The sequence below is a fragment of the Stegastes partitus genome, unplaced genomic scaffold, assembly GCF_000690725.1.
Source record: "Stegastes partitus isolate 25-593 unplaced genomic scaffold, Stegastes_partitus-1.0.2 Scaffold1265, whole genome shotgun sequence".
Classification (NCBI taxonomy): Eukaryota; Metazoa; Chordata; class Actinopteri; family Pomacentridae; genus Stegastes; species Stegastes partitus.
The window spans coordinates 185,024-211,269 of NW_007578996.1; the positions used below are offsets into that span (position 1 = coordinate 185,024).

General features: G+C 38.8%; 2 protein-coding genes across 4 annotated transcripts in view; both read right to left on the reverse strand.

The window, feature by feature from the left end:
* The window catches only part of col6a4a (collagen, type VI, alpha 4a), a 93,568-nt gene extending 83,907 nt beyond the window's left edge, over positions 1-9,661 (reverse strand). For all 3 annotated transcript variants that reach the window (XM_008297971.1, XM_008297970.1, XM_008297969.1), the window contains exons 1-2: positions 9,651-9,661; positions 596-644 (exon numbers count right to left, since the gene is read on the reverse strand). The gene's annotated coding sequence lies outside the window, so the exon portion shown is untranslated. The remainder of the gene's footprint in view (positions 1-595; positions 645-9,650) is intronic.
* Positions 9,662-14,429: 4,768 nt separating this feature from the next.
* Positions 14,430-25,603, reverse strand: LOC103369290 (collagen alpha-4(VI) chain-like). Its single transcript, XM_008297972.1, has 15 exons — positions 25,523-25,603; positions 25,394-25,444; positions 25,069-25,104; positions 24,885-24,947; positions 24,740-24,802; positions 23,810-23,845; positions 23,698-23,734; positions 23,542-23,553; positions 21,775-22,268; positions 21,553-21,649; positions 20,343-20,996; positions 20,039-20,126; positions 18,484-18,623; positions 17,198-17,245; positions 14,430-14,990 (listed from the first exon to the last, which is right to left on the reverse strand). The coding sequence occupies exons 1-15, from the start codon at positions 25,601-25,603 to the stop codon at positions 14,818-14,820; spliced, it is 2,073 nt and encodes a 690-aa protein (XP_008296194.1). The 3' UTR covers positions 14,430-14,817.
* Positions 25,604-26,246: the final 643 nt, after the last annotated feature.

The following is a 26,246-nucleotide window of genomic DNA, read 5'->3' on the forward strand; positions in this document are numbered from 1 at the left end:
AAAAAAATCCTCTTTAGACTCTTGCATTCAACAGATTTACGGCATTTTGACTATTTCTATTCCAAATACTACAATATTGTGGAGATTTTCCACTAAAAAGGTCTTAAAAACTTTGCAAAAATATGTATGAAATATGCTAAACTTAGTAGGCTAAGTACACTTTTATGGATATGCAGACCAAAACTAAAATGATATGCATAACAACATTAATTTATATTGATTTTTGTGCATTAAAAGGACAATCTTGAATTGAGAGTCATGGTTTTATATCCTAAATCACCTTACACATTCTTACACATTAAAACTATGTGCATTAAGACATCACAGAGTAGATTAGAATCATTACAGAACCCTAAACTGAATGTAAAAGAACCTAAATGTATGTAGAAGTGAGTGTGCATGCAATACAAAGTGATTTAGGTGAAGAAAATCTCGTCTCCTTGGAGCTCTAAAGTTGCATAGCAGCCTTGAAAACCAACTCTGCAGGTCTCAAGGTGAGACAGGTAACAAACACACAGCTGCTCAATCTTCACGCATTTCACTATCTGCACATTTCCATTCATGCACTGCAGCTCAGACACTGAGAGTAACTTACAGATCTGCCGCTCTGCGTCCTCAACCTCTGCAAGCTGAACACACGAGTCCTACAGCCATGTGTGGAGGTGCAGGCTGGTTCTTGCAGAAACGCCTCCCAGCCGACGCTCCTCCCACCGATCTGCTGCAGAGGTGGAAGAAATCATTTACTCATGAATCAGGAACTCGGACCCAAATCACCAATTACGTCCCACTGAAAGGTTAAAAGTCTGTGAGCAGAAACACAGCTGCAGTTCTCAGAAACAGTTTTGCATTTCAGCAACAGTTGTTTACAAATGTGTGACTTTTGATCACCAGCTTAAGTTTTTTTGTTTTGTTTTGTTTTAGTTTTTTTGTAACTAATTGATGGTGTCATTACATTTTGGATTCATTACTTTTTTTCTGAGGCTCTGCAGAATTTACACTCGCATCTTTAAGCATTTTATTGACCAAAAACCCATCACTAGCACACAAACATTTCCCAAATAACAAAGAGGCTTTACTTTGAAGTGATTGCTAACATCCACAGGCTAATAAAAAATGGCAAAAACACAAATAAAAAACAATCAATTCGATGTAAAAATCAGAAATAAAGCACATAGTCATTTGCAACTAAACTGTTTTTAACTCTCTGAAGTGAGTTTTGTTGTTGTTGCTTTCATCACATTTTTGCAAATTTGTCACTGCAATATAAAGTCCTGCACTTCTGTGGAACAACCATGACTAGAAGGAGAGAGAACTTCAAAAGCCAAATGTCTTTTGAGCAGCATGACACAGTTAGAATGACAGCCATCAGAAAGGGGGGGAATCCTTCATTTTACAAAAATACAAAAAACTTCACTAATGTCCAACATGTATGTATTTTTTGTGTCCACAGGTGTTATCTTGTTTTGGGGTTTTTTTATGGATCTTTGGGAAAGGTTTGTCTCCTTGTGGTGATTCTGTATGTCGTTTTGTGCCATTTTATGTCTTGTTTTTCGCATTTTCGGTCTCACTTTTATCATATTGTGTCTCGTTTGTGTTATTTAGCGTGTCGTCTTTACTGTGCGTCATTTTTCAGACATTTAACTTTTTCAGTTTTTTGGCTTCTACAAGTTTTTCACTCTACTCTGCACATCAGCTGTAGAAAGCTGTGAATGTATCTTCCAACTACTTGCTCCTCTGTTTACCATTGTTGAGCCATGCAGCATTTATTTTATTGATCCAGTAGGTTTTATTTTGCCCTTGAGTCTCTCTTGCCATCTCCTTTATGCTCTGTAGAAACACTGCCTGCAGTTCAACTGAAAACTTTCTGAATTTTCCACTGCTGATCCCAGCTGAGTCACTAAAAATGACTTGATTGTTGCACCTCAGAACACAGACTGCTTAGTTTTTATCCCAATCTGGTTAGAGCAAACAGTAATGTTTGGAATAATTTTAAGTGAGACATGTAGAATAAATTGATTTTGATGAAAAGTCACATTTTTATGCTCAGATTTGGTTCATTTTTACTACATGTCATTTTAACTACTATTAGTTGAAGGACATTAGTTGATTCTTTCTGTTCCTGGCTGATAAATAATGCCATTGTGGTGATTTTGTATATTGACAACAGCAGGCCTTTTAAATCTGCCGGCAGGTTTTGGAATCCAGAGGATTAAAGCTGCACTCATTAATATTTGATTCCAGATAAAAAAGACTCTGACAAACAAAAAACAATTGGAAGAGGAAAACCTGCACTTTGATGTTCGAACTTCTCCTCTGCAGCTAAAATGAACCAACACAGTCTTGGCAAAGTGAACCAAACAGGCCATGTGTGTTTGTTCTCATCAGAACATCTCATTTCATCAGCTGATCATCTACTTCAAAGCAACCAGTAACAACCGCTCAGCTCCACCTTCGCTGCAGAGGAACCAAGTAATTGCCTCAGACCCACCTTTTCCTTGGGGCCTCCAACAGGAAGTTCCTGCTGCAGATAAGAACTTTGTTTTTAAACGGGCTACACTTCAGTCTGATCTGAGCTCTGTGCGTTCTCAACTGCTAATCATACTTGCTCAATTATAAGACCAAACCCTCCATTCTAGACGTCTCTTTTTGAGGATAAGATCCTGTTCATCCAAGCAGACAAGATTCCTGTTCATCAAATATGAAACTTCCATCAGTGTATCTTTTGTCAGACACTGTCAGTTCTCACTGATTCATAAAAACGTACTGACCACATTTGTGAACACAATTGATAGGGACACCTTTACTCAAACTACTTCTGATGCCATCAACACACATCTGTCTTTACATAAATTAGAACGTGGCCCCACTTTTTAAAAACAATAATCAGAAAACAAAATCCTGTCTTATATTAAGGCTGAACTGAACAAAGAATATTAAAAGTCTGTGGATAATTACATCATTTTGGAGTTAATTTAAAGAAAGAAAAAAACAGTGGATGAATATGTTGGTGATCAGATCAGACAGCAAAGACTATAGAAGGTGATCACAGTGATCTGTTTCCACCACTTCATTCAGTACATAATAGCAAGATTAAAATGTAGTGATTTAGATAAACATTTCAAGTTGCAAACATTATTTTAATGGGTTGTATTGACATAATAATGCTGCATCAACTTCATAATGTGCGTAACTTAAACCAAATCTCTGCCTAAGTTGATTTAAACCCAAATTCAAGTTGAGGTAACTAAATAAAAATGGCTTGACAAGCTAAATTTTTCTTCACCCTTACGGTCAAGATTTCTATTCACTAAACACACCTGGACAGATTCAGATTGTGGGTTGGAACCTGCAGGCTGAACAAATATCATACAAAGGACATTTTAACAATTTTTGACAATTTCATAAATTCTACAAAAGTAATGAAGACTCTGTTATAACGACGTTTATAAATTTATCTTGGAAATCTCAATGTACAGCAGCCAACTTTGGCTTGTAACTTATACCTGCTTTACTCCAGCTTTACAAATTTCTCACCTAACTTCAGACCTAACGTACTCCTAATGTCCAGTCAAGTGATCTCATAATGTTATATACGATACCAAATTTTCAGAATAATTTTTTAAAAATAAGGCTTAGCGCTGGAAAATTATACAGGAAAAGCCAACAAATCCAACGATCCCCTTTGAGCAGGACATGTGATATTTGTTTTGGTTTACTATGAGATGATGCAGATTATGTCAAAATGGCATTTAACTGGCCGGCTATTTAATTGATGCATCACTACGCGCCTCACCCAAGGAAGACATGAGACACTTACAGGTGTCCTAATTTAAAATAAATAAATAATACATATATCTAAAATGTGCAGAAGAGAGAAATTATATTTTGTATCAGGACACAAATTTAATAAAGCTCAACTGTAAATCATTTTCTGTGTATTTCACGCTTTCAGAGGAGCTAAACCAAACTTTCTGATCCAAGCAGACAAACACAAGCTCATGTTTAGCCTAAATACAGTTTTTACACTCATTATATGCATCACTGGAAACTTGTTTGGATTACAGTCACATGTGAAGAAGGATCTGTGTGATTCTGTGTGTTGTACTTCCAAAGAATAAAACAGATGTTTGAGCTGGAACAGTGTGTGTGTAGACGTGCTTTTCCGGACATAAATCAGTAAATTTCAAGGCAATGGCTCATATGGCAGTCAGAGTGAGTCTGCAGGAGTTAATGTAAGTCAATATGACGTCCTGTGAAGTGACGGGAACTAAACCCTGAGTGTCTATATGATTAATCTGATTCCTGCAGATGTGAACACACAGCGATGTTTTGTAGGAAGATGTTTGGTTTGGCTGCTGAAGAGAAGCTCAGAGGAAGTAGAAAAGATGTGAACACAAAGGAGAACTGAAACTAAGGCTCAAATGGAACAGACAAAAACTCAAGATAATCTGTTTAAATCAAGCTCTGTGGTCTGATAAGTAGCTTTAGAATGTACAAACCAGAATTAAAGTCATATATGCATAAACTATATGAATAAAGACTGTTTAGAAATTTGTTTCTCCTCATTTTCCAATTTCAAATGTTAAAATATCATTTTTGTCACGTGCAACATGACATTTATGCAAAATAAAAATATAGAAAACAAATCTATAAACACATATATACACACAACTGCACAAGGACAGACAATACAGCTAATAAATGTGCAAACGAAGCACAAAGTGCAACCAGAAATGTGCAACTAGAACACTGCAACAAGCACCAGCAATAAAGGAATTCCAATCTAACTCTATTCTTCTCTGCATCAGTAGAAGCCTTATGTCAGCATGCAGGTGTTTCTTCCCGACTTATCGGACCTTTGACCCTGTTCACGTTTGTTCATTTTGTAAGCCCCTGATATTTAAACATTACTGCACTCTCCGTGTCCCTGAGATTTTCACTCCACTTTTTGCAGCCACTATGGAAACACTTCAGACTGGTTTGGACAAAAACCTGAAACTGAACCCCCCCCATGAAGAAACTGATATTTCCATGTTCTGAGGCTCTTTTTGTTCATCTGTGGTTAACTACAACACTCTCCGTTGATACAGACAACAGCTGAGGTGAGATAAACAATATTTTCATCATTATAATTAACTCCGGCTGCCCTTTGTGTCAGTTTTAATCAGCCGCTCGGTGTTGAAACCCCACACGACTGCTCATTACTGACTGTGAGGACATTTTATAGATGCTGAAAACCTGCCAGCTGGTCCTGAAACTCAACTATAAACCTGGAATCACCTTGGGGTCCTCACTGGGTTTAACTGGCTGAGGGGTAAAGCCAAACATGTGATCTGGCTGTGAAACACATCCAAGAGTTGAACACAATGACGTCGTGTTATGCAATACTGTACAGTGAAACACAATTATGTCGACTTCAGAGCCTTCCCTCCAAACTGTGATCGCTTCCACATGTCCTGAAACTGATAAAGTCCACACAGCTTTACATTCTTGGTATTGGGTGACATTTTAAATCAATGCCAGCTCTCCAGAGAATCACCCAAACCCCTTAGCTGCATAGAAATACACAGAAACAGCACGCAACACTCAGGTTTGAAGTGTGACTGTGGATCATCACGGCTCAGCTGGACGGTTCTTATCAGACTGGACCACCACAACAAGACTGCAACATTTTTATCTTCATGTCAGATACACACAACGTCGGAGACCCAAGAAAGCAGCAAGACGTCTGATGGCAAAACATGCACAAGAAAGAAAGACTTAGACACAACATCAATCTAAGCTTGAGTGTCGCGGAAATTTTATGCCAAACTTCCATAGAAATCACACTGCTGGATAGCTGGAGAACTAAATATTCTGTACAATAAGGAGATCAAAACTACACCACTGAAATGGAGGACGGACTTCTAACTTTAAATCATTTTCATACCATGTAAACTCTAAGTTCTACATTCCTCAGACTGGACAGCTTCCAGATATGAGACTAAATATCTCCTTAGAAGGACCTGCGGATTGGGTTGCATTTCGTAGTCGACCGCGGAGACTCTTCAGAATAAAACTCCAAACCTGCCAGACCTGCCATGTTTGTCTCGGACTTGTGTTGTATAATCTTACATCACTGCAAGCTGCAGTCAAGCTGCAACTCTCAACACATCAGAATTTAGTTTGATCATTAATTAGCAAATGATAATCTAACAACACAGCAGACGACAACCGATGTTGCATCTTGGTTCAAGTACGGAGATGCGACTTTCTACTAAATTCCTGTTTTTGTTGTCAGTGTGAGGTAAAAACAGCTGCATGGTATGTTGAGCCTAAAGTCAGAGTTTTCAGTGTCACATAGGTGGTTCTATTTTAACCTGCTAGATCTCCATGGTTACAGATGCTGTGGAGCTAACCTGGTCGGGAGCAGATTACGTTCAGAGTTTAGGATTTAAATCAGTAGGAAGAAGCGTCTCCCTTTAACCAGATCGTTTTCTGACGATTTTTTGTGAGCGATACAAATTCTCAGCTGAGGGAATGTGTTTTACCTGCAAACATGTTGAGTTGTACTGTACTAATCTCACCGAATGAAGCCGTGTAGTTACAGCATCACACACCGTATGCATTGCATTGCCATGGGAACCTCACATGTATTTAGTTGGAAATCACATAAATATGTTTTTATGATTTTCTGTCAAGTCTGTTTACTCTGCTGGTACTGCAGCTGATAAAACACAGATTAGAAAATGTTTTATTCTGCTGGTATTTATTACAGAGAATATTCAATCAGTAACATGATGTCAAACAGTAAATTGTTATCCTGCATTATGGGTCAGCGTTAGACCTAAATGCACTTTAATACAAGATTATGTTTAAATATATGAAGTTTAAAGTTGAACTTTAACATGCAGCTGTCAGTTGGAAATAATCGGCTACATCGATACAATATTATATATGAGCATGTTGAACAGTTTTCTACCAGCATTTCTGTCTTGCACCATTTGCAGTAGCAGCGCTTTTTACAGTCATAATTTTTTTATATTCCTCATTGTTCTCCATTAAAACAACTTGTTGACTGAAGCAGCTGCACACGATCGTTTTGTGCAGAAGAATCACGTGACTTGTTTTATGTGAACGCACACAGAGTCTGAAGCAGAAAGCCTGAGTTAACAAAGGCAGTTGAAAACCACCTTTGTGACACCTGTGATCTCTGACTAGGGTTTTCGTTTCTGTGGACTGACTTACACAAAGAAAGCCTGGCTGCATCTAACATGCTTAGCTGTAAACCCCTCAGAGCATGTTAGCTGCGCAGCATCAGTTACCATGGTGATCCAGCAGGTTAAAAAAAATAAAAAATAGAGCCACCTTTGTGACATTAAAAACTCATACTTGCTAATCCACTAATCAGGCTTCGTAGTACAGCCCTCTAAATATAATGTACAGGACTAACAAATACTGAAGCGCTAATAATGAACACGGTTTTGCAATGGCCGGAAATTAACATCCAACAGGCCAGCTCGAGTAAAACATTTGCCAAAACAACCTGGAACATAACAGCCCTCTGAGTCCACACAAACAGCACAATAACACACGAGGCAGCATGGTTTCACAGATCTGCACTTAAGTCGTAACACAAGGCGTTCACGGACCAAACCACACGTGTAGCCATTAAATCTGAGCTCATATAAGATCATTAAATTTAAATGACCCTCAAAAAAAAAAAAAACTACTCCAACTCTGATGTCTCCATCAGAAGTCGAGAATAAATCCAAAGAGTCCAGCAGGATCGGAGTGAATCCGGCTGCAGCTGCACTGACTGATGCCGTTCTGTCTTTGTGCCAGTTTGTTCTGTGCAGCCAAAGCATGCAAAGCTGCTCAAATATGAAGCTCAAAGTTCACAAGAATGTACTTTCCTCAGCAGTGACTGACGCTAGGGGATTCTCAAATAGTGTCCACCACGCAGAGCCTTTTCTGATTTATTCAGACAAAATAGGATGTCCTGGAATTCAATTGTTTCAGCATCACCTCTGTGTTGCTTCAGTACTACGACTGACAGATGTTCCCTAAATGCCATACAGTCACCAGTAGCTGCTGATCTGTGCACAAAGAAGCCTCCAGTCTCCATCAGTTACTCAGACAGCTGAGAGACCAAACATTAGCTTGAACGGAGTCAAACTGTTCTAAAGTCACACTTATCTTAAACCAGGTGAGCTTCTCTGACAAACTGAAGAGATAGCCACATCTTGACTCTCGCCTTGGCAGAGAATACCGACAAATTTAAGAAAAAAAATCCCAAAGTTCAAGGAAGAAGAAAAAAAAGAAAGAAAGTAAAAAAGAAATCCAGTAAGTTTAAGTACATTTTAATTTTAATTTCTGAATAATTTTTTTTTAAACGTTCGTCTTTTTTTTTTTGTGTTTTTTTTTCCTCAAACATTTGAGGTAGAAACTAAAAATTGCTTTTTTTGTTTGTTTAAAAAAAAAAAGTAAAAGTCATACAGTCAAGTCAAAATTGATACAAAAAACTACGAATAAAAGTCCCAAAATCATTATTCTAAGAAAAGGAAAATAAAGTGGAAAAAAATAAAAATGTAGAGAAAAAAAATAGAGGATGAAACAAAAAGTTAAAATGACCATTAAAAAGAAAACAAAATAAAAAAATTTAAAAAGTCAGTGCTGCCAAAAATGCCTCACAGTCACCAGTAGCTGCTGCTCGATGTTAAGTTAGACAAGACCGATATTTAGTGGCACTCTGTCCTGTCAATGCTAATTTTCATTTATGTGAATGAATTATATACGTGTACATTGAGATATGCAAAACAACATAAAGACATAAACTATTTTAAAAAAGGACACAAACCTCAGACAAGGCAGTTTAGGTCCAGTTTCATCCGTCATTTTACTCCATGTATACTGAACCGGTGTAAGGATAGGTTAAAACTTGGGGACTTTTAATGCAAGGGAGATATGAGAGGCTGCTAACTCATATTATATTGTAGAAGTCTGTCCTTTAAGACAAATCTTATGCTTTCTAAAAGGAACATACTGATCAAGCAACATCACCTCTATCTATCTATGCGTACATTCTAGGTTTGTCTAGTATAAATACTGTGATGAAAACAAACACAGGTGATAGTTACTTTCTGTCAAAGTAACTAAAGCATTGGAAAACTATTGGTGCTGTTTATTTAAACTAAAACAACCGTGTAAACTGTGAACAATTTAAATCAAACTGTTATTTTCACTTTATGATGCTCTGGAGGATCACACCCTCAGACAGCCTGACCTGGATTCAGGCAGTAAGCTGCACATTTAATGAAGTTAAAGCACTTAACTGTGTGTTCTGGCAGCTCTCAGCTGATTATTAGGACTGCGGTGTTCACAGTGGTCACTCTGCTGGACGACAGCTTGTCTGCCTGTTCAACACTTAAAGATCAAGCCAGCTTAACAACTACTGGCCAGACTACTGTGAGACCTTAACAATGATGAAATCTCAACAAGGGAAAGAACTTAACAGAGCGAGTGACATACCTGCCCCTTGAGAGCCTCATGATGCCGTTGGTGTGCTCAGCTCCAGATCTGCAATGTTGGAGAAGTTGGTCAAGGCGGGACTGGAGGTCATGCGACATCTTTTAACCCTTAAAAGACTGTTTTCAATACAAACTCATGACAGAATCTGTAAAACAATGAAACAAAAAAAGTGACACATACATCCAGAATCATTGTTTTGTTTTACAATTTCAATAATTTGGATCAAAAATAAAAAAGGTAAGCACCAGCTCTTTACTTTTCTGTGTCCCAGGAGTTGGTATATCAGCCAGAAAAGACTGAAGGCATCCAGTGAGGGAATGAGTGGGACCATCATCTTGTACAACAGCACCATGAAGAGAGGATCAAAGTTCAGCAGCTGCATGGTCTCTGTTGAGAGGGTATCTGCACACCTTTGGAAATTAAATCACTTCAAATCGACTTGCAGAACAAACAAATTCACAATATTTAAAGTCAACCACAATATTGATATGGATATTTTTCAGATGCTAAGTCATACATTAAATGATCCAAATAATCAACACGCTTAACGCAAGTTCCACTGCCATGCATTACGTACAACAAAATTCCACCAACAACAGACACCTGTCAAAAAGTAGTCCAGTTCAGATGTCAGACAAATACACATGTAAGGAAGTTAGTTGTGTTCGAAAATAATCAAACTCATGACGGGGGACTAAAATGTCAAAATTAGGAGATAAAAGACACATGTATATTTAATGCGGTCAAAATCATGAGCTGAAAATAAAAAATTGAGATACAATGCAAATTCACATCCTAAAAGCTGTAAAGTGCTAAATAAAATGCAAAATTATGAAGGAAATGGTAATATTTATAAATTAAAGTGTCAGTTTCTTTGATTTATCTGACAATTTTGACTTGGTAAGTCAAAACTTTTGACTTGCTATTAACTCATCTTATCTTTCCCCCCCTCAAATCTCATTTATTTTCTTTTAAGGGCAGACATTTGCTTCTACATTTGTGTGTTGGTGAATTTTCACTAAATATAAATCAAACGGGCAAACTAACCACTAGGACGCTAGCTAGCATGGCAGGCTAATGTAGCAGGCTAGCACTGGCTTATAGTTTAAATGAGTACTTTAGCCACATTAAGTCATAAACCAGCCACCTTAAATACAAATGAAAAAAAAACAGACAAACTGGGGACTAATTTCTTATATAATCTTCATATCATAACATTACAAATCATTTAGTGCTATAATGTGTAGTAATATACACAAAGATTGCTTGTAGCATACGTTAGCTGCACTAGCTACAGCAGCTAAATATCATAAAAGTTCGTAAATAACATAAACTGCCTGTTAGCACGCAGCAGAAGTCTGCCACACAAGGTAGCTACTGTACATGAATATTGTTCGTAATTAACATACAGTGCCTGTTAGCCTGTAGCATAAATTTGCCACGCATAGTTGCACGCTGTTTATGTTAATACACGTTATATTGATCAATAATATAACGTGTATTAACATAAACAGCGTGCAACTATGCGTGGCAANCAAATCTCATTTATTTTCTTTTAAGGGCAGACATTTGCTTCTACATTTGTGTGTTGGTGAATTTTTACTAAATATAAACCAAACGGGCAAACTAACCACTGGGACGCTAGCTAGCATGACAGGCTAATGTAGGAGGCTAGCACTGGCCTATAGTTTAAATGAGTACTTTCGCCACATTAGGTCATAAACCAGCCACCTTTAACACAAATGGAAAAAAACAAACAAATAACAGACAAACTGGGGACTAATTTTTTATATAATCTTAATACCATAACATTACAAATCATTTAGTGCTATAGTGTGTAGTAACATACACAATGATTGCTTGTAGCATACGTTAGCTGCACTAGCTACAGCAGCTAAACATCATAAAAGTTCGTAAATAACATTAACTGCCTGTTAGCATGCAGCAGAAGTCTGCCACACAAGGTAGCTACTGTACATGAATATTGTTCGTAATTAACATACAGTGCCTGTTAGCCTGTAGCATAAATTTGTCACGCATAGTTGCACGCTGTTTATGTTAATACACGTTATATTGATCAATAATATAACGTGTATTAACATAAACAGCGTGCAACTATGCGTGGCAAATTTATTTATTGATCAACGTTGATCAATAATATAACCTGTATTAACATAAACAGCCCGTAGCGTCAGTTACACGAGTTAACGTAGCTAATACCATCAATTAGGCTTAAACTCCAAACTAACTTAACATTAAACTCCATCAACTAAACTTCACTCCCACCGCACCAATCTCCATTTAAAATACACTGACTTTTTAATTTCTATCTTCTCACCAGCGAAACTACACACATCAACCAGTATTTTTTGACACCCCCCCGCCGCCACCATCCGTGTTTACTTCCGTAAACACTGAGCACGCTCGCTGCGTGTGACGTCGTTGTGTCCGCTTCTGCGCATGCGGGATACTATTGGGTCGTATGAATTTCACACAGCCAAGTCGCAGTTAATTGGAAATGTGAACGAACTCGCAAAAAGTCGGATTTCTCAAAAAAAAAAAAAAATCTGAATTGAGCATTAAGTCCTGCAGTCTGGACGTAGCTAATCTGTCGGATTGTTCAGTCAGATGATACGCCGCTATCCTTATTTGTAACATATAGTGTTATGTCGGAGTCGGAATCCAAGGCTGTCGGTATGTTAGTCCCCTGTGTCGCAGGAGTTTCTCTAAAACTCAGGAGGATTTTCAGCAAACACAGCATTCCTGTTCATTTCAAGCCCACGAACACCCTGAGAAAGAAGCTGGTTCACCCTAAGGACAAGACACCAAGACACAAATAAAGCAACGTGGTGTATGCAGTCCAGTGCAGCGAGGAATGCCCAGACCTGTACATCGGGGAGACTAAACAACCGCTCCACAAGCACATGGTTCAGCACAGAAGAGCCACCTCCTCAGGACAGGACTCAGCAGTCCACCTGCACCCCAAGGACAAAGGACACTCACTGGAAGACAACAACGTACAGATTTTGGCCTGCAGGGAGGACAGATGGTTTGAGAGAGGAGTGAAAGAAGCCATCTATGTCAAACTGGAAAGACCATCCCTCAGCAGAAGTGGAGGTCTGAGGCATCACCTCTCACCTGTTTACAACTCAGTCCTAAGATCTCTCCCCAGGAAGATAAAACCGCATTCACACCTAACCACAAAAGACCCTAACGAACCCTATTGTGTCAGGGGGAGCACTAACGACTCACATAACGAGGGGAGGAGCAACAACACCCAATTGAAACCGAAACTCAGGTGTTAATGGCTCCTTTAGGATATCAGTATCTGGAACTCCCAACTGGTCAGTCAGAGCTGAAGAAGCCTCTTGGGTGAGAGGTGAAACGTCTTCAACGAAGTCAAGCAGGTCCAGTTGCTACGATTAAAATACCAGAATAAAATTTGGAGCTTGTGCTTTCTGCCGAGATATTTACCATCAGCAGCATTTGCAGCTGTATGTGGCTGCAAGTAAAATCCATTTAAACAGTTTTAGGGCAACATAACAAATCCAAAGGACAAAAAACCTGCACCTGTCATGTAAATTAAGAAAGAGATCAGGTGTGCAGAACTAAGTCTGCAAGGCTCCAAACACATTAATTAGAAGTTAATCTTAGGATCAATACATGGAGTTATGGAAGCGCATTCCATTTACTGGGTAAAAAAAAAAATAGACACACGATCTCGTAATTATGAGATCAGGTGTCTTTTATTTATTTATTTTTTTTTTTGAATGAAGTGACTCCTGAACAGATTTTTTTTTTTTAAACTAACCAAATAATCATGCTTTAATATGTAAAGCTGCAGGATGAAAAACAACAACAAACAATAATTTAAAGTTGAGAGAAGAAATGGTGCTGCATAAGTACTTTATCAAGTGTACTATTTTTGGTTTGTTTTCTTACTGGGCTGTTCTGTAACTGAGGCCTTCATGAATCAGTGTATTCAGATTTTGAACCAGCTGCACACATGTGTAGCTCACTGTGGCAGACTGTCCCCTGGTTCAAGATGTTTTGGCTCCACCTGGTGGCAGAATGACAGCGCTGCAGTTTGGTTTATTGGCTGCTGTGCAGTAAAACTTACGTTTCTTTCTTTCTTTTTTTCTTTCTTTCTTTTTTTTTAAACCAGCTGTTCACCGAGGCGCTGCACACTGCCACCATTGTTTTCTGTTCTCTAGGTACAAAAAAAGTGTCCTCAGTTTCTTTTAAAAGGTGCTATTTGCAGTGATTTTCTATTTTTCTCACTTTGCATCTATTTTGTAATATTGTGACCATTTGCATTCATTTTGTAAATGTTTATTTGTGTCTCTTTTTGCCATTTTGTATCTATTTCGTGTACATTTTGTGCCTTTCTTGCAAATTGTGTGTACTTGTGTTCATTTTCTGTTTGTTTTTTTTGTATTATTTTCATGCTTGTTTCTTTTTGCGTTCATTGTGTGTCTATTTTTGGTCATTTTGTTTATGTTGATTACGTGTACTTGTGTTCATTTTGTGTCATTAGAAAAGAAATTCTACTTTTTGGTTTTTTTGTCTATTTGTCTTTCATTTTGCATCTATTTGTTTATTGGTTTGAGTTGCTTTCTGGTCAATTTTTGATTGTTTTTTTTTTTTGTCTATTTGTATTTAATTTTTCTCTCTTTTTTTATTTATTTATTTTTTTTTACATTATTTGTGTCTATTTTTTTTTTTTACATTATTTGTGTCTATTTGTGGTCAAAATCCTAAATCCAAAGTCTCTAATTTTCTTCAGGACACAATACATTTCCAAAACTTGGCAGCCGTTCACCTTGTAGAGAGGAAAATGTTTTTGAGTTTTTGGCCTACAGAGAACATCACCGGTTTGAGGACACACAGGTGAAAATAAGAGATGTGTGACACTGACAGACAATATGTTGTATCTGGAATACACCTTTTAATTAGACACTAGTACAAAGTATGAGAGAATATTTGTAGCAGTGAGTGACACCTGCATGTCAGTGTTTCCAGTTTCTGTTGAAGAAAATAGCACCTAAACTCGTGAAAAGGTCCTGGAGGAGGTGTTCAGTCGGTAACAGGTGGATTCAGTCCGACTGGAAGCTCCAGAGAGAGTTCCTCACAGATCAGAAACAGAACATGCAGAAAGTAGCTCCTGGTGATGAGGAGCTCCCACAGTTCCCTCGTGTGCTGAGGTTGGCAGTTTAACCGTTGCAGAGCGGATGAAGGTTTGGTGTTCCTCCTTGAACAAGAACGTGTTGTTAAAGGTTCCTGGTTCAGATTTCCTCCTCCTCTTCATCAGCTCTTCCTCACACACAGTTTCTCGCACTCCTTCTGCGTCATGAAGCGGTTCTTGTTGCCGCCGCAGCCGCCGTACCAGAAGCGAGAGCAAACGCCACGCTTGCTGTCGTAGAACCACATCAGGGTGTAATCCTGGCAGCTGCCGGCGTCCCCTTTGAGCAGACAGATGTCTGACGGAGACGACAAGGAGACACATCATCGACTTTTAGTACAGAATCTCAGGACTGCTGCTCCAGATCATTCACATTTTCATTTCGGTCCCACATAAAGCCCAAAAGGACGTAAACATTTGTGATCTCAGAGACAAAAATCATCTCTCAGCAGAGACTTTGAGAGGAGGACAGCAAACAAAACTCATCGACAAAAACTGATCTTTTATACAAAGGGCCAAAACGGAGACAATCAAGCACACTCACATTCACACCTAGAGACGATTTGGAATCTCAACTAACCTCAGCACATGTACTTTCCCTCATTTTTTCTGTATTTTTTTCTTTCTTTCTTTCTTTCTTTCTGCTCACAACCGAGACTCGAGTATTCATTTTGCACCATCTCATGTGGAAACGCGTGCTGGTATGACAATAAAGAACCTTGAATCCATGTCTTTGGACTGTGGGAGGAAGTCCGAGCACATGGAGGGAACCACACCAGCTCCTCACAGAATGAGCCCAGTCCAGGATGCAAACCCAGGACCTTCTAGCTGTGAGAAGCCGGCGCTAACCATTGTGTCATTCATTGTTTTGTTTGTGTCTTGTTTTTGTTGTTACCAGTCTTGTTTGTGCTGTTTTTGTTGTTTTCTGTTGTGTTTGTGCCACTGTGTCTCATTTGTGTCAGTTCATATCAATTAGTCTTATGTTGCTTTTGTTTTCTGTCTCATTTGTGTCGCTTGTTTGTGTTGTGTCATGTCTTATTTATGTTGTATATATAGTGCATGTACCTTGCCTCTTGAATTTACAGTTGTGTTTGCTTGCTTTTCTTACTGTCACTTTCCTGCTGTGATGTTGCAAAATTCCCCGAATGAAGGATATTCTATTCTATTCTATTCTATTCTATTCTATTCTATTCTATTCTATTCTGGGCCTTATTTGTGTTGTTTTGTGTCTTGTTTGTCTCACTTTGTGTCTGTTTGGGATAGTTTTGCCTTTCTTTTTTTGTGCCTCACTTTTCTTAAATGATGTCTCATTTTTGTCATTTTTGCTATTTTGACATGCCAGAACCGTGATGTGGACTCACTGGTAGGACCACAAACACAGGAGTGCTTTGGGGTTTATATCCATCCATTATCTATACACTGCTTAATCCTCATTAGGGTCGCGGGGGGCTGGAGTCTATCCCAGCTGACTCAGGGTGAAGGCAGGGGACACCCTGGACAGGTCACCAGTCTATCACAGGGCTACACTTAGAGACAGACAACCAAGCACACTCACATTCACACCTATGGACAATTTAGAATCACCAGTTAACCTCAACATGTTTTTGGACTGTGTGGGAGGAAGCCACAATAATCTCAAAAATATCACCTTCTAGTCAGTTTTGGTCTTTGTAGTTAGTTGTAGTCACTCTGAGTCTCTCTGGCGGTTGTGTGTCTGTGGTTTTCTGTCTTTGTGCAAATTTTGTGTCTATTTCTATTCATTTTGCTCTTTTTGGTCATCTGTGTTCATTTGTGTTGGTTTTATACATATTCTTCAGTAAAAATGCTGTGTATTCGTTTCCTCTGTCCCCTTCTGGACATTGCATGTCTATCTATGTTCATTTTGTATCTTCCATTTCTTTCTGTTTTTGGTCAGTTTGTGATTATTTGTATTAATTTTGCAGCTTTTTAGTTGGTTTGTACCATCTTCTTGTCATTTTTCACTTCACTCTAGTTTCAAGTCTGTGGTTAGTTTGTCATTGTGATGCACAGACTTGCAATTCAATTCTATTATTATTATTATTATTTTATGTATTTTCTGTTTTTTTCCTCTAATTTTACCTTAAATACTTTCTTTTTTTTTGTTATTAGTTTTGTTGATGATATAAATATGGTTTCCCTGTTCTGAAAATGTTCTTTAAAACATTTTAAATAAAAAAGTGTTTTTAAAAAAGTCTGTGGTTCGTTATATGTGGTCAGTCTGAGTGTGTTTGTGGCTGTTGTGTGTCTGGTAATTTTGAGGTTGTTTGCAGTCGTGTTTTATTGGTTTGTGTTTACTTTAAAGTCTTTTTCATTGGTTTGCATCTTTTGGTGGCATTCATAATATGTTTGTTGTCACTTTGTGTCTCCTTGAAGCTGTTTTGAGTCAATCTGAGTCTCTGTCATTGTTTGTGTTTGTAAGTTTATAGTTACTTCAAACAGATCAGTTCACTTTGTGCTGACAGCATGAATCGGTCCGGTGTTTACCTTTAGAGACAGCGCTGTCCAGTGGTGTCATCGGCATGATTTTCACATCTGTCAGAGAAGGCAGTCAAACAGAAGCTTTGTGAAACTGTTTAATCAACAGCACATCTGATTCTGGGAACTCTGACATTGAGCTGCGGTTCACAGGTTTCATAAAAGCTGTTTACAACTTCACCAACTGAGTTTAGGAGCGGAAATAACTGTAAAACTAAACCTGTCAGTGATCAAAACACCAGACAACCACAGCAGGAGTTTAAAAGCGTAGATGAAGATAATTACAATCAATTCACAACTTTAGTTAAACAAGAGTCCATCAGTCCACTTCTGATCATCTAAATCAATCAGTCTCTGGTTTTTCTAACTGGAAATGCAAATAAAACCACATGCAGAACCAAACTACATGTTGGGTTCAATTTCAAGTGCAACATTTCATTATCATCTACAGTCTTCTACTTTCACGTGTGATCTTTCAGTTTCATGTGTAATATTTACAATTTTCCAATTTCACATGCAAAATCTTTGTTTCATGTATGGTATTTCAATTTCATGTGCAGTTTTATGAGCAATATTTCAATTTTAAGTGCAAGATTTGATTTTTTTATTTGTAATAGTCAACGTTGAGTGCAAAATCTTGATTTTCATGTACGTTATTTCAATTTGATTTGCAATTTTCCAGTTTAATGTGCAATATTCCTTTAACAAGTGTACGGTTTTAATTTTAATGTGAAACATTATATCACAGTATGACTCTACTACTTCAGTATTACAGCCACTATTACGTCTTATTTTAGTCAACTTAGTTTTATTCTAATTCGTGCCTATGTATTATACTTTTATCTTTCTGTCTTTCTGCCAGGAACTGCATTTGTTCTCAGGTCATTTATATTTTTCTGAGGAACATTAGGCACAAGAATTTCCTTCAGGATTAATAAAGTTGTAAAGTTGTAAAGTAATAAACTTGTTTCATTTTATTTGATCTTATCTTAACACACATTTGGATTTAGATCTGCACATGTAATAAGAAGAATGTAGACTACCATATAATGACTGATGCTGACTGATGAATCCTCCTAGATTGTTATCATATACTGACAACTGAATGCTAATATTTTCTTCATCAGGACAGTTTCAAGTGTTGACTATTTCTCCTGTCTTGACACAAGCTCCATCCTTCTGGCCTGAGACATAAACTGATGGCAGCTCTGAAGGCCTATCAGTGTGCATTTTTGTGTAAAAATCTGTGCTTATGTGTTTCTGTGTATAAATGGGGGTTTGTGTGTTTGTGTTACCAGTAAATCCAGCTGCTGCCTGTGGACTCTGTCTGTCTACTCTTCTCACAGAGTTGATGGCGTCCAGCTGAACCGTCGGGAACGACATTCCGACCTGAGCGTCATCGTTGATCTCCTCCTCCAGCTCTGCAGAGCCCTGACTGAACACACAGCAGCAGACACACACCAAGTCATCACAGTGTGTTTCTGAACAACACAATTCAGCAGAGCCTGTGTGTTCCCACCCGCGAATCTTAGTGTTTTAAAGCTGCTCTGAATATTTCATGCTGGCTAATGACGTTTAGCTCGAAGATTTGAACCAGAGGGTGGTCACCACATCTGCAGCTTTTAAGCCTCTTTTAGCCACAAATTTTGGTTTTGCCCAAACGCAAGTTTAAAAACTGTATAACCTGAAAGAATTATGAGGTTGTCAGCATTTTGACCTGACCTACTCATTTGTGATGTGTGCTTCTGTCCAGACAACTAGCCAATTCAGAGGTTAAATTTACGATACTTCACAGTTCACTTTATTTTAGATGCCTTGTTCAAAAATTCTCTAATTTATTTATTTTTTAAAATTAAAATAAAATACACAGATTCTGTAAAAAACTCTCCATGACTGACTCAACTGTAAACAACAATGAAACATTTTGAGAATTTTCAGGTAAACTACAGGCAGTGTTTCCACAGAGTAGAGGGGAGACGACAAGAGAGACTGAGAGGCAAAGAAAACCTACTGGATCAATAAAATAAATGCAGCATGGCTCAAAAATGGTGAACAGAGGAGCAAGTAGTTGAAAGACACATTCAGCATGGTGAAACATCTTTCTAGAGCTGATGTGCAGAGTAGAGTGAAAAATTTTGTAGAGGCTGTAAATAGAATAATAGTTAATAATTTAATAGCTAATATAAATAGTTAAATATTTATAGTACGAGGAGATTTTTTTCCAGCGTTGGTAATAAATCTGGATAAAATGTTGGACATGTTGATTCCATTTTTTTTTTTGTTTGACATTTTTGTTGAATAAATAATCAAGTAAAATTTTCTTTTATCTGAGTTCTGTTAGTCTAACAGTTTCATACTGTTTCTGAGTTCTCTCTCCTTCTCGTCATGGTTGTGCTTGTTTCTATGGAGGTGCAGGACTTTATATTGCAGTGAAAAATGAGGCCACAGTGAATAAATATGAGACACGCAGAAGTTGCTCGTGGAGGGTGCATCTGCCTAAAATAAATTCTAACTTTTCTAACGTTATGCACCAAGATATGCCTTACACTGAAAAGCAGGTTCAAACACAAGTTAAATGTCATCTAGACATTTTGAAAGAAATACAGTCCACCTTAAACCCCAAGCTTTGGATGCTGTTTGGCCTGTAAATCACCACATTTATAATTTCTGCTCTTATCTAAGGCTGAAATTCTTGCAGCGTCTTCATCACTGCCTTTATCTTCCTCTGACAGCCGGTTCAGTCAGTACGTCACATTTACAGACCTGCAGTTTGTGCTCAGCTCTGGCAGCCTTTTACTGAAAAAGAAATGTGGGTAAGTTGGTGCTTTGTTTGTGTGTGAATCTTTGTACCCGTAATAGAAGAGCAGAGAGTCGTCCTGGCCTGTCAGCTGCCTGCAGGTTGGCTGCAGTGAAGGTGGAGGATACGAGTTAATCCCCTCTAAATAAACACAGAAACATACGTGTTTGTGGCTGGTTACAAACAATTATTTCTATTACTTTTTGATATTTCTGTTTTGTCTTGTTAAGTTTTCTGTCAAATGACTTGCAGCACTTGCTTTTTATTTTTCTCATATGTAAAAAATCTGCTTGACAGTAAAACCAATTCTAAATAAGAAGAAATGTGAAGTGAACTCAGAGCAGAGTGACTTCTTACTGCTGAGGGTGGACAGGAAGACTCTGAAGAAGCGCTGGGCGTAGCCCTGCTCGCCGGCCTTCAGCCTGCTGACGTGGATCAGGTGCTGCTGTAGGGGCAGACTAGCCAGCTCCTCCACCTGCGTCCGGTTGTAGTGATCGCCGACCGTCACCACGAACAGCGCCACCCCCTCGCACTTGGCCTTCTGGGAGACGTAGTGCAGCCTGGCCTGGTCCTCCCAGGCCGTCGAGGTTCCCACCACAGCTAGCAAAGCCCTCCTCCTGGACGGCTGGCCGGCCTTCAGCAGGCCCTCCTTCAGGATGTAGTCCAGTGTCCGTCCCAGCGCAGAGGAGCCGCCCTGCTGCCGCATCTTCTGGGTCAGGTGCATCCTCATCAGCTCCTGGGTCTGGAAGGTCTCCAGGTTGAACTCCACCTTGGCGGACCGGGCACCTCCCTGCTGGACCACGGCCACTCGGGCCTTGTTGCCGGCCCGGCGGGGCTGAGGGCTCACAGCCAGCTGCTCCACCACAGAACCCAGAAGCTGCTGGACGCCGGCGTACTGGTCAGCCTGTATCTCCCTGGAGCTGTCGGCCACCATGACCAAGTCCACGTCAACCTCCTGAGGACGCACCGGCTCCTGGATGAAGAGGCACTCCTCTAGACGTCTGCACGGGTCTGAACAAACAACATCACAAAACAGCCAATAATCTCTAACTGGTTAAGATTTATGATTTAAAGTTCTGACTAAACCTGCCTGTCTGCTTCAAATGTTTGGCATAAAAGCACGAGCATAAATTAAGTCAATTATAAAAACCTTTTTTTTTATTTTTTTTTTTTATAGATATCTGTAGTAAATATTAACCCATAAAAAAAAGTTTCAAAAAATTTCATGATACACAGTAATTCATTCTTTTACAACATTTAAATGTACAATTACACTATTTTCAAAGTATTTAAACATGTAAAAAAAAATGTTTATCTTCTTTCGGTAAATTTCAGATAATAACTACAATAAATCACAAAAATTAATAAATATTATCCACTTAAAAAATTAGTATGTTTACAAATGGAAGTTTGTTTTATTGCAATGTGGGACTGTAATACTACACAGTTTTACTGTATTTGAATCATCTGAAAAAAGCATCATCTTGCAGATTGAACACATTGTACTTTTGCTAATATTTCCAGTGACTTATAATAATGTAAATGAAGCAGGAAACTCATTTTTTACCGTAACAGATTGCACAGTTCTTGATCTTCCTCAGGTCAGCAGCTTGGTCCTGCTGCCTCCTCAGCACCGTGTAGATGGAGTTTCCAGTGTCGTCAACCTGAGAGCAAACAGCAGCTCCTGTTAATAACCTTTAGCAGCAACAGGTCTATTTTTCAGCCCTGACAGCAGGATGGATTCGGCATCAGACAGTGACTGTGATCAGAGCTGTAAAGGGACATTTACCTCCATCGCTTGTCTAATATTAGCGGCATTCCTGAGAGCGATGATTGCCGGGACGATGTTAAGACCTCGGTACGCCATTACAGCTGTGACAATCTCATTGGTGTCCTCTGATTCATCGTTGGAGAAGAAGATGGCCACCCTCCTCATCATCAGGCCTGAACGGACCCGTTTGAAAATGTGCTGACCTACAAACTGCATGGCGGCCCCCAGGTGGCGCCGGCTCGTGGTCCTCTCCAGGGCAATGTTCCTCACGGCGTCTTCCAGCTGAGTCTTACGGCGGTAGTCCTGGAAGCGGATCAGGTACTTGGTGTAGTCGCTGTATCCCACCACGGCCACGCGAGCGCCGTTCGGACAGTTGCTCTCAGCGATGTTCATGTTCTTCAGCAGGGTGAGAAGAGCCGAGCGCTGCCTCTCGAAGGCGGCCGGCGTCACATCATCTGACATGTCCAGACCGAACACCAGCTCAGTGGGATAGGCCGGACACAGTGACTGACCTGGAGGAGGTAAGGTGGAGGTAAAAGCCAAACTGTTTAAAAATCTGACAGTTTTAATATCCAAGTTATTGACACTTTTGTGTCAAAAGTTTGTGTCATAAGTGGCTCAAAAACCTGAATATTAATGCGCAACAGTGTAAAAAATCTTAATATTAATGCACAAAAGTGTCAAAAAATTGACATGAAAATGCACAAAAGTATCAAGAAGTTGGATATTAAGGCACAAAAGTGTCAATAAACTGAATTCTAATGCATGAATGCCTCAAAAACCTACAAAATAACACTCGAAAGTGTCAAACATCTGGGTACCAGTGCACTAAAGTGTCAAACATCTGGATACCAGTGCACAAAGTGTCAAAAACTGACATATTAATGCAGAAATGTGTAAAAAAAAAAAACAAAAAAAAAACCTACAAAATAACATGCAAAAGTGTCAGACATCTAGATATCAGTACACAAAAGTGTCAAAAACTTACATAATAATGCACAAAAGCATCACTAAACTAATTAATACACATATATGTCAAAAATGTTAATATTCACACAAAAATGTGCCGAGAAACTGGATATTAATGCACAAACGTGTGAAAAGTCTGGGTATTAACATTCAAATGTGTCAAAAACCTACAAAATACCACACAAGAGTCAAACATCTGGGTATTAATGTACAAAAGTGTCAAAAAGGTCAAAACTGCGAGCGGGGAAGATTTAACTTGAAAGTGTTTTGAGTGAAGTAGCAACATCATCTGAAATCAACAAACTGCGGTACAAATAAAAAAATGCTCTTGAGTACAGAGAGGAAAGTGCATCCACAGAGTCCCGTGTAGAATAAAAGCAACAGAGGAGAGCAGCTCTGTTATTCATGTTGATCCGATCCCTGATCAGTGCAGCCACTGAACACTGTTGGTGCTGATTGATCGGAGGTCCAAGCACTCACTGAGTTTGGACACTCTGCTTAGCTGTCTCTGGAACTGAACCCGTAGAGTGCACAGGCCTCTGCACAACATACTGTACATGAAAAAAAAATTTCCCACCACTAGTTTCTGTTTAAAACTGATTTAAAAAAAAAAAAAAATAAAAGCGTTATGCAACTGACAGCCTCCGTCCAGAATCAACAAGAGCTACAGATGTGAAAAATTACACCCAAGAAGTTCTACTGAAAAGGTTCAAAGGTTTAAATGCTTTCCTCTTGACTTCACTGATTTGGAGTAGCAGGAGTGTTGCACTGCACTCACCATATCTGCTGAATCTGACAGAATGGAGACATACATACCCTGGGAACAAGCTGTGGAGGACAAAGCAACATTTACAGAACAGAGGTTAGTGATTCCGTGGCGCAGTTTTGCATCTTCAAAATAAAATGAGTCCTTAAAAGTCACATTTAAACACTTAAATGAGACTTTTTTGTGTCTTGTGTATCGACACTCACCACAGTTGTCTCTGATGAAGTTGATCATGTCACACTCCTGAGGCAACAGATGTTATATTTAGTATAAACACATTTAACGTCAGCAGGCTTGTTGAATTGAAGGTGAACTTACAGTCTTTTGTCTGCCTCCAGGAAGACCTCTGGGCCCCTGCAAGGAGGAAAAACAGAGATGTTAGGAAACTTGTATGCTCACCTTTTAATTCTGTGGCTCAAAACCTTCTAAGATCCAAACCTGAGTCAGAAAACACTTTAAGTTAAGGTTTTCCTTACAATCAAAATGATTGATCAAAACACCCGTATGTCTTCTCCTTCAGAGTCATTCCATCTCAAATCATCATCATGACGATCTCTGATTTGCCTGCCTGAGCTTTTTGCATTATTAAATATGGATTTTTAAAAAAGAGATTTGTGAAAATTTAGCTTCATATATCAAAATACTTTCCAAGATTTTATTATTTAAAAAAAAAAAATTGCCCGCTGATCAGAGTCAGTTTGTTTTTTTTCCGCTCACTGCAGTTTGAGGCTGTTTGAATGAGGGTACCTCATTAATTTCTTTTATCTCATTCAGCAATTTTCACTGTTGTTTCTCATGATGTCAGTAATTCAGAACCTGCAATGCCGGACCAGTGGTTTAATAATCTCTGACCATGGGTGAGTGAAAGAAATTGTTATAAAAAGTCACATCTTTGAGGACAAATGAACAAAAACATTGATAATGCAGAAGTCAACCAGTGATATTTCCTGAACCATATGTAGCTGCATGTCAAAATAATACAAAACAAAACATCTAGAATTTTCAAACTCCAGAACTCTGTTATACTGAAATTAGACCATCTACCAATATTTTAGTTTTTTGTGGTACAACTTGTCTTACCTGCTTAATCAGGTATGAAAGTTAAACAAAAATAAGTGCTTTTTCATATTTGTGATAAAGTATTTCATGATAAAATATTGTATATGTCATACATAAGGTGTTTTGGAGAGTCAGCTCCTGACGTGCTGAGAGTAACAGGGGTTTGTGTTTTTAAGGACTTAAACTCACTTTGTGTCCTGGACTTCCTGGATCTCCAGTCACTCCTGATTCTCCCGGCCAGCCTGAATTCCCCTGCATTGATCACATGTAAAAACGCTGATGAAGCAAAAACCGTTTTTTCACATAAACATATCGGAGTTAAATCAGCACTTACATTTCGACCAGGGTTCCCTTTGCGTCCTGGATATCCTTTAGGTCCCTGCAGACCATCCTCGCCCTGAAAACAAGGAAACATAAAAGCCATGTCTGAACAGTTTGAACTCCAACATGCTTTTCATGTCTTTGGTGTGAGGTTGGACAGCATTAAGACCGAGTTGTTGAAAAATGGAGGGACTCACCCCAAGACCAGGGAAACCAGGAAAACCAGGATCTCCCTGTAGAGAAGAAGTAAAAAGCTGTAATTGAACTGTGGCTCTCTAGGATTTTCCACCTGTTTGAAGTCTGTGTAAGAAAACTTTTTAGGAAATAGAAAATATCGAAAAACTTGTTATTTGCAGCTGAGGTACAAAAGTTGTTGAATTAAACATCACTGAATCTTCTACTGGAGCTTTTTCATCGTTCTCCAGCTGTTTATCTCCTAACATTTTCATAGCAGGACTGGATGGAAGCCAGCCTTCAGTCTAAGTTTCCTCTACTTATTTTAGGTGTTACATTCAGCTCTACCTTTGCACCTTTACGTCCTGCAGGTCCAAATCCATCTCTGCCATCATGACCCTGAAAAAGACAGACAGCGTCTCAAACTGAACTGTATATAAACAGCTTAAACGCAGTTTTATAAACTCGCCTCCGTACCGATAATCCTCTGTGTCCCAGTGGTCCTGGAACACCTTTAGGACCTGGATCTCCTGGTTGGCCCTTAAAAACAAATGACATACAGGTTAACGAAACTCCTTCAGAACATTCAGCTGTATTCAAATTTTAGACATTTTTTACTGCAGTCTATCCAAACCTGGTGGAAAATCTTATTGTCCTAACGTCTTGCTATATCTATAATCCAGTGTCTGGACACTTTTCCCTTAATTTTACCATCACACATAATGCTGCAAGTGATATTTTAACTTATTCTGCTTTGTATGAGCCACACATCACTTGGTCCAAACTGAAATATCTCAACAACAACTGTATGCCGTTTTCTACAGACAATCACGACCATGTGATGAATCCTACAAATCTATGGCAAGGCTGTTACATTTACTAGCCGAGTTTGACTATCTGTAATTGAAATTAATGTCATTCTGACTGGTTCCACACCATTGCTAGAGATCTCTGTAATTTATCTGGACTTGTCGGATACATGGCTGCAGATACCACTTCTCAGACACTTCAAACAGTCTTGACATCACTTATCGTTTAAACATTTTACAGCTCAGTTTGATTAACGGGAATAAAAAACCAAAAACAAAACAGATATCAACATCTTCATTGTGACTATGCTGAGTTTTTATTCCATATCAAACACTATCCTGACCAATCAAAACCACATTTAGTGATCTCTGTAAATAGGTTCGGACCAGTC

Coding starts and splice junctions, on each gene's coding strand:
- LOC103369290 (XM_008297972.1), bottom strand. CDS start 25,603: ATGTCATTTGTTTTTAAGGGCCAACCAGGAGATCCAGGTCCTAAAGGT. Junction 24,803..24,884: donor AAGGGAACCCTGGTCGAAAT/GTAAGTGCTGAT, acceptor TGATCAATGCAG/GGGAATTCAGGCTGGCCGGG. Junction 17,246..18,483: donor GGCAGCAGCTGGATTTACTG/GTAACACAAACA, acceptor CTTCTCTGACAG/ATGTGAAAATCATGCCGATG.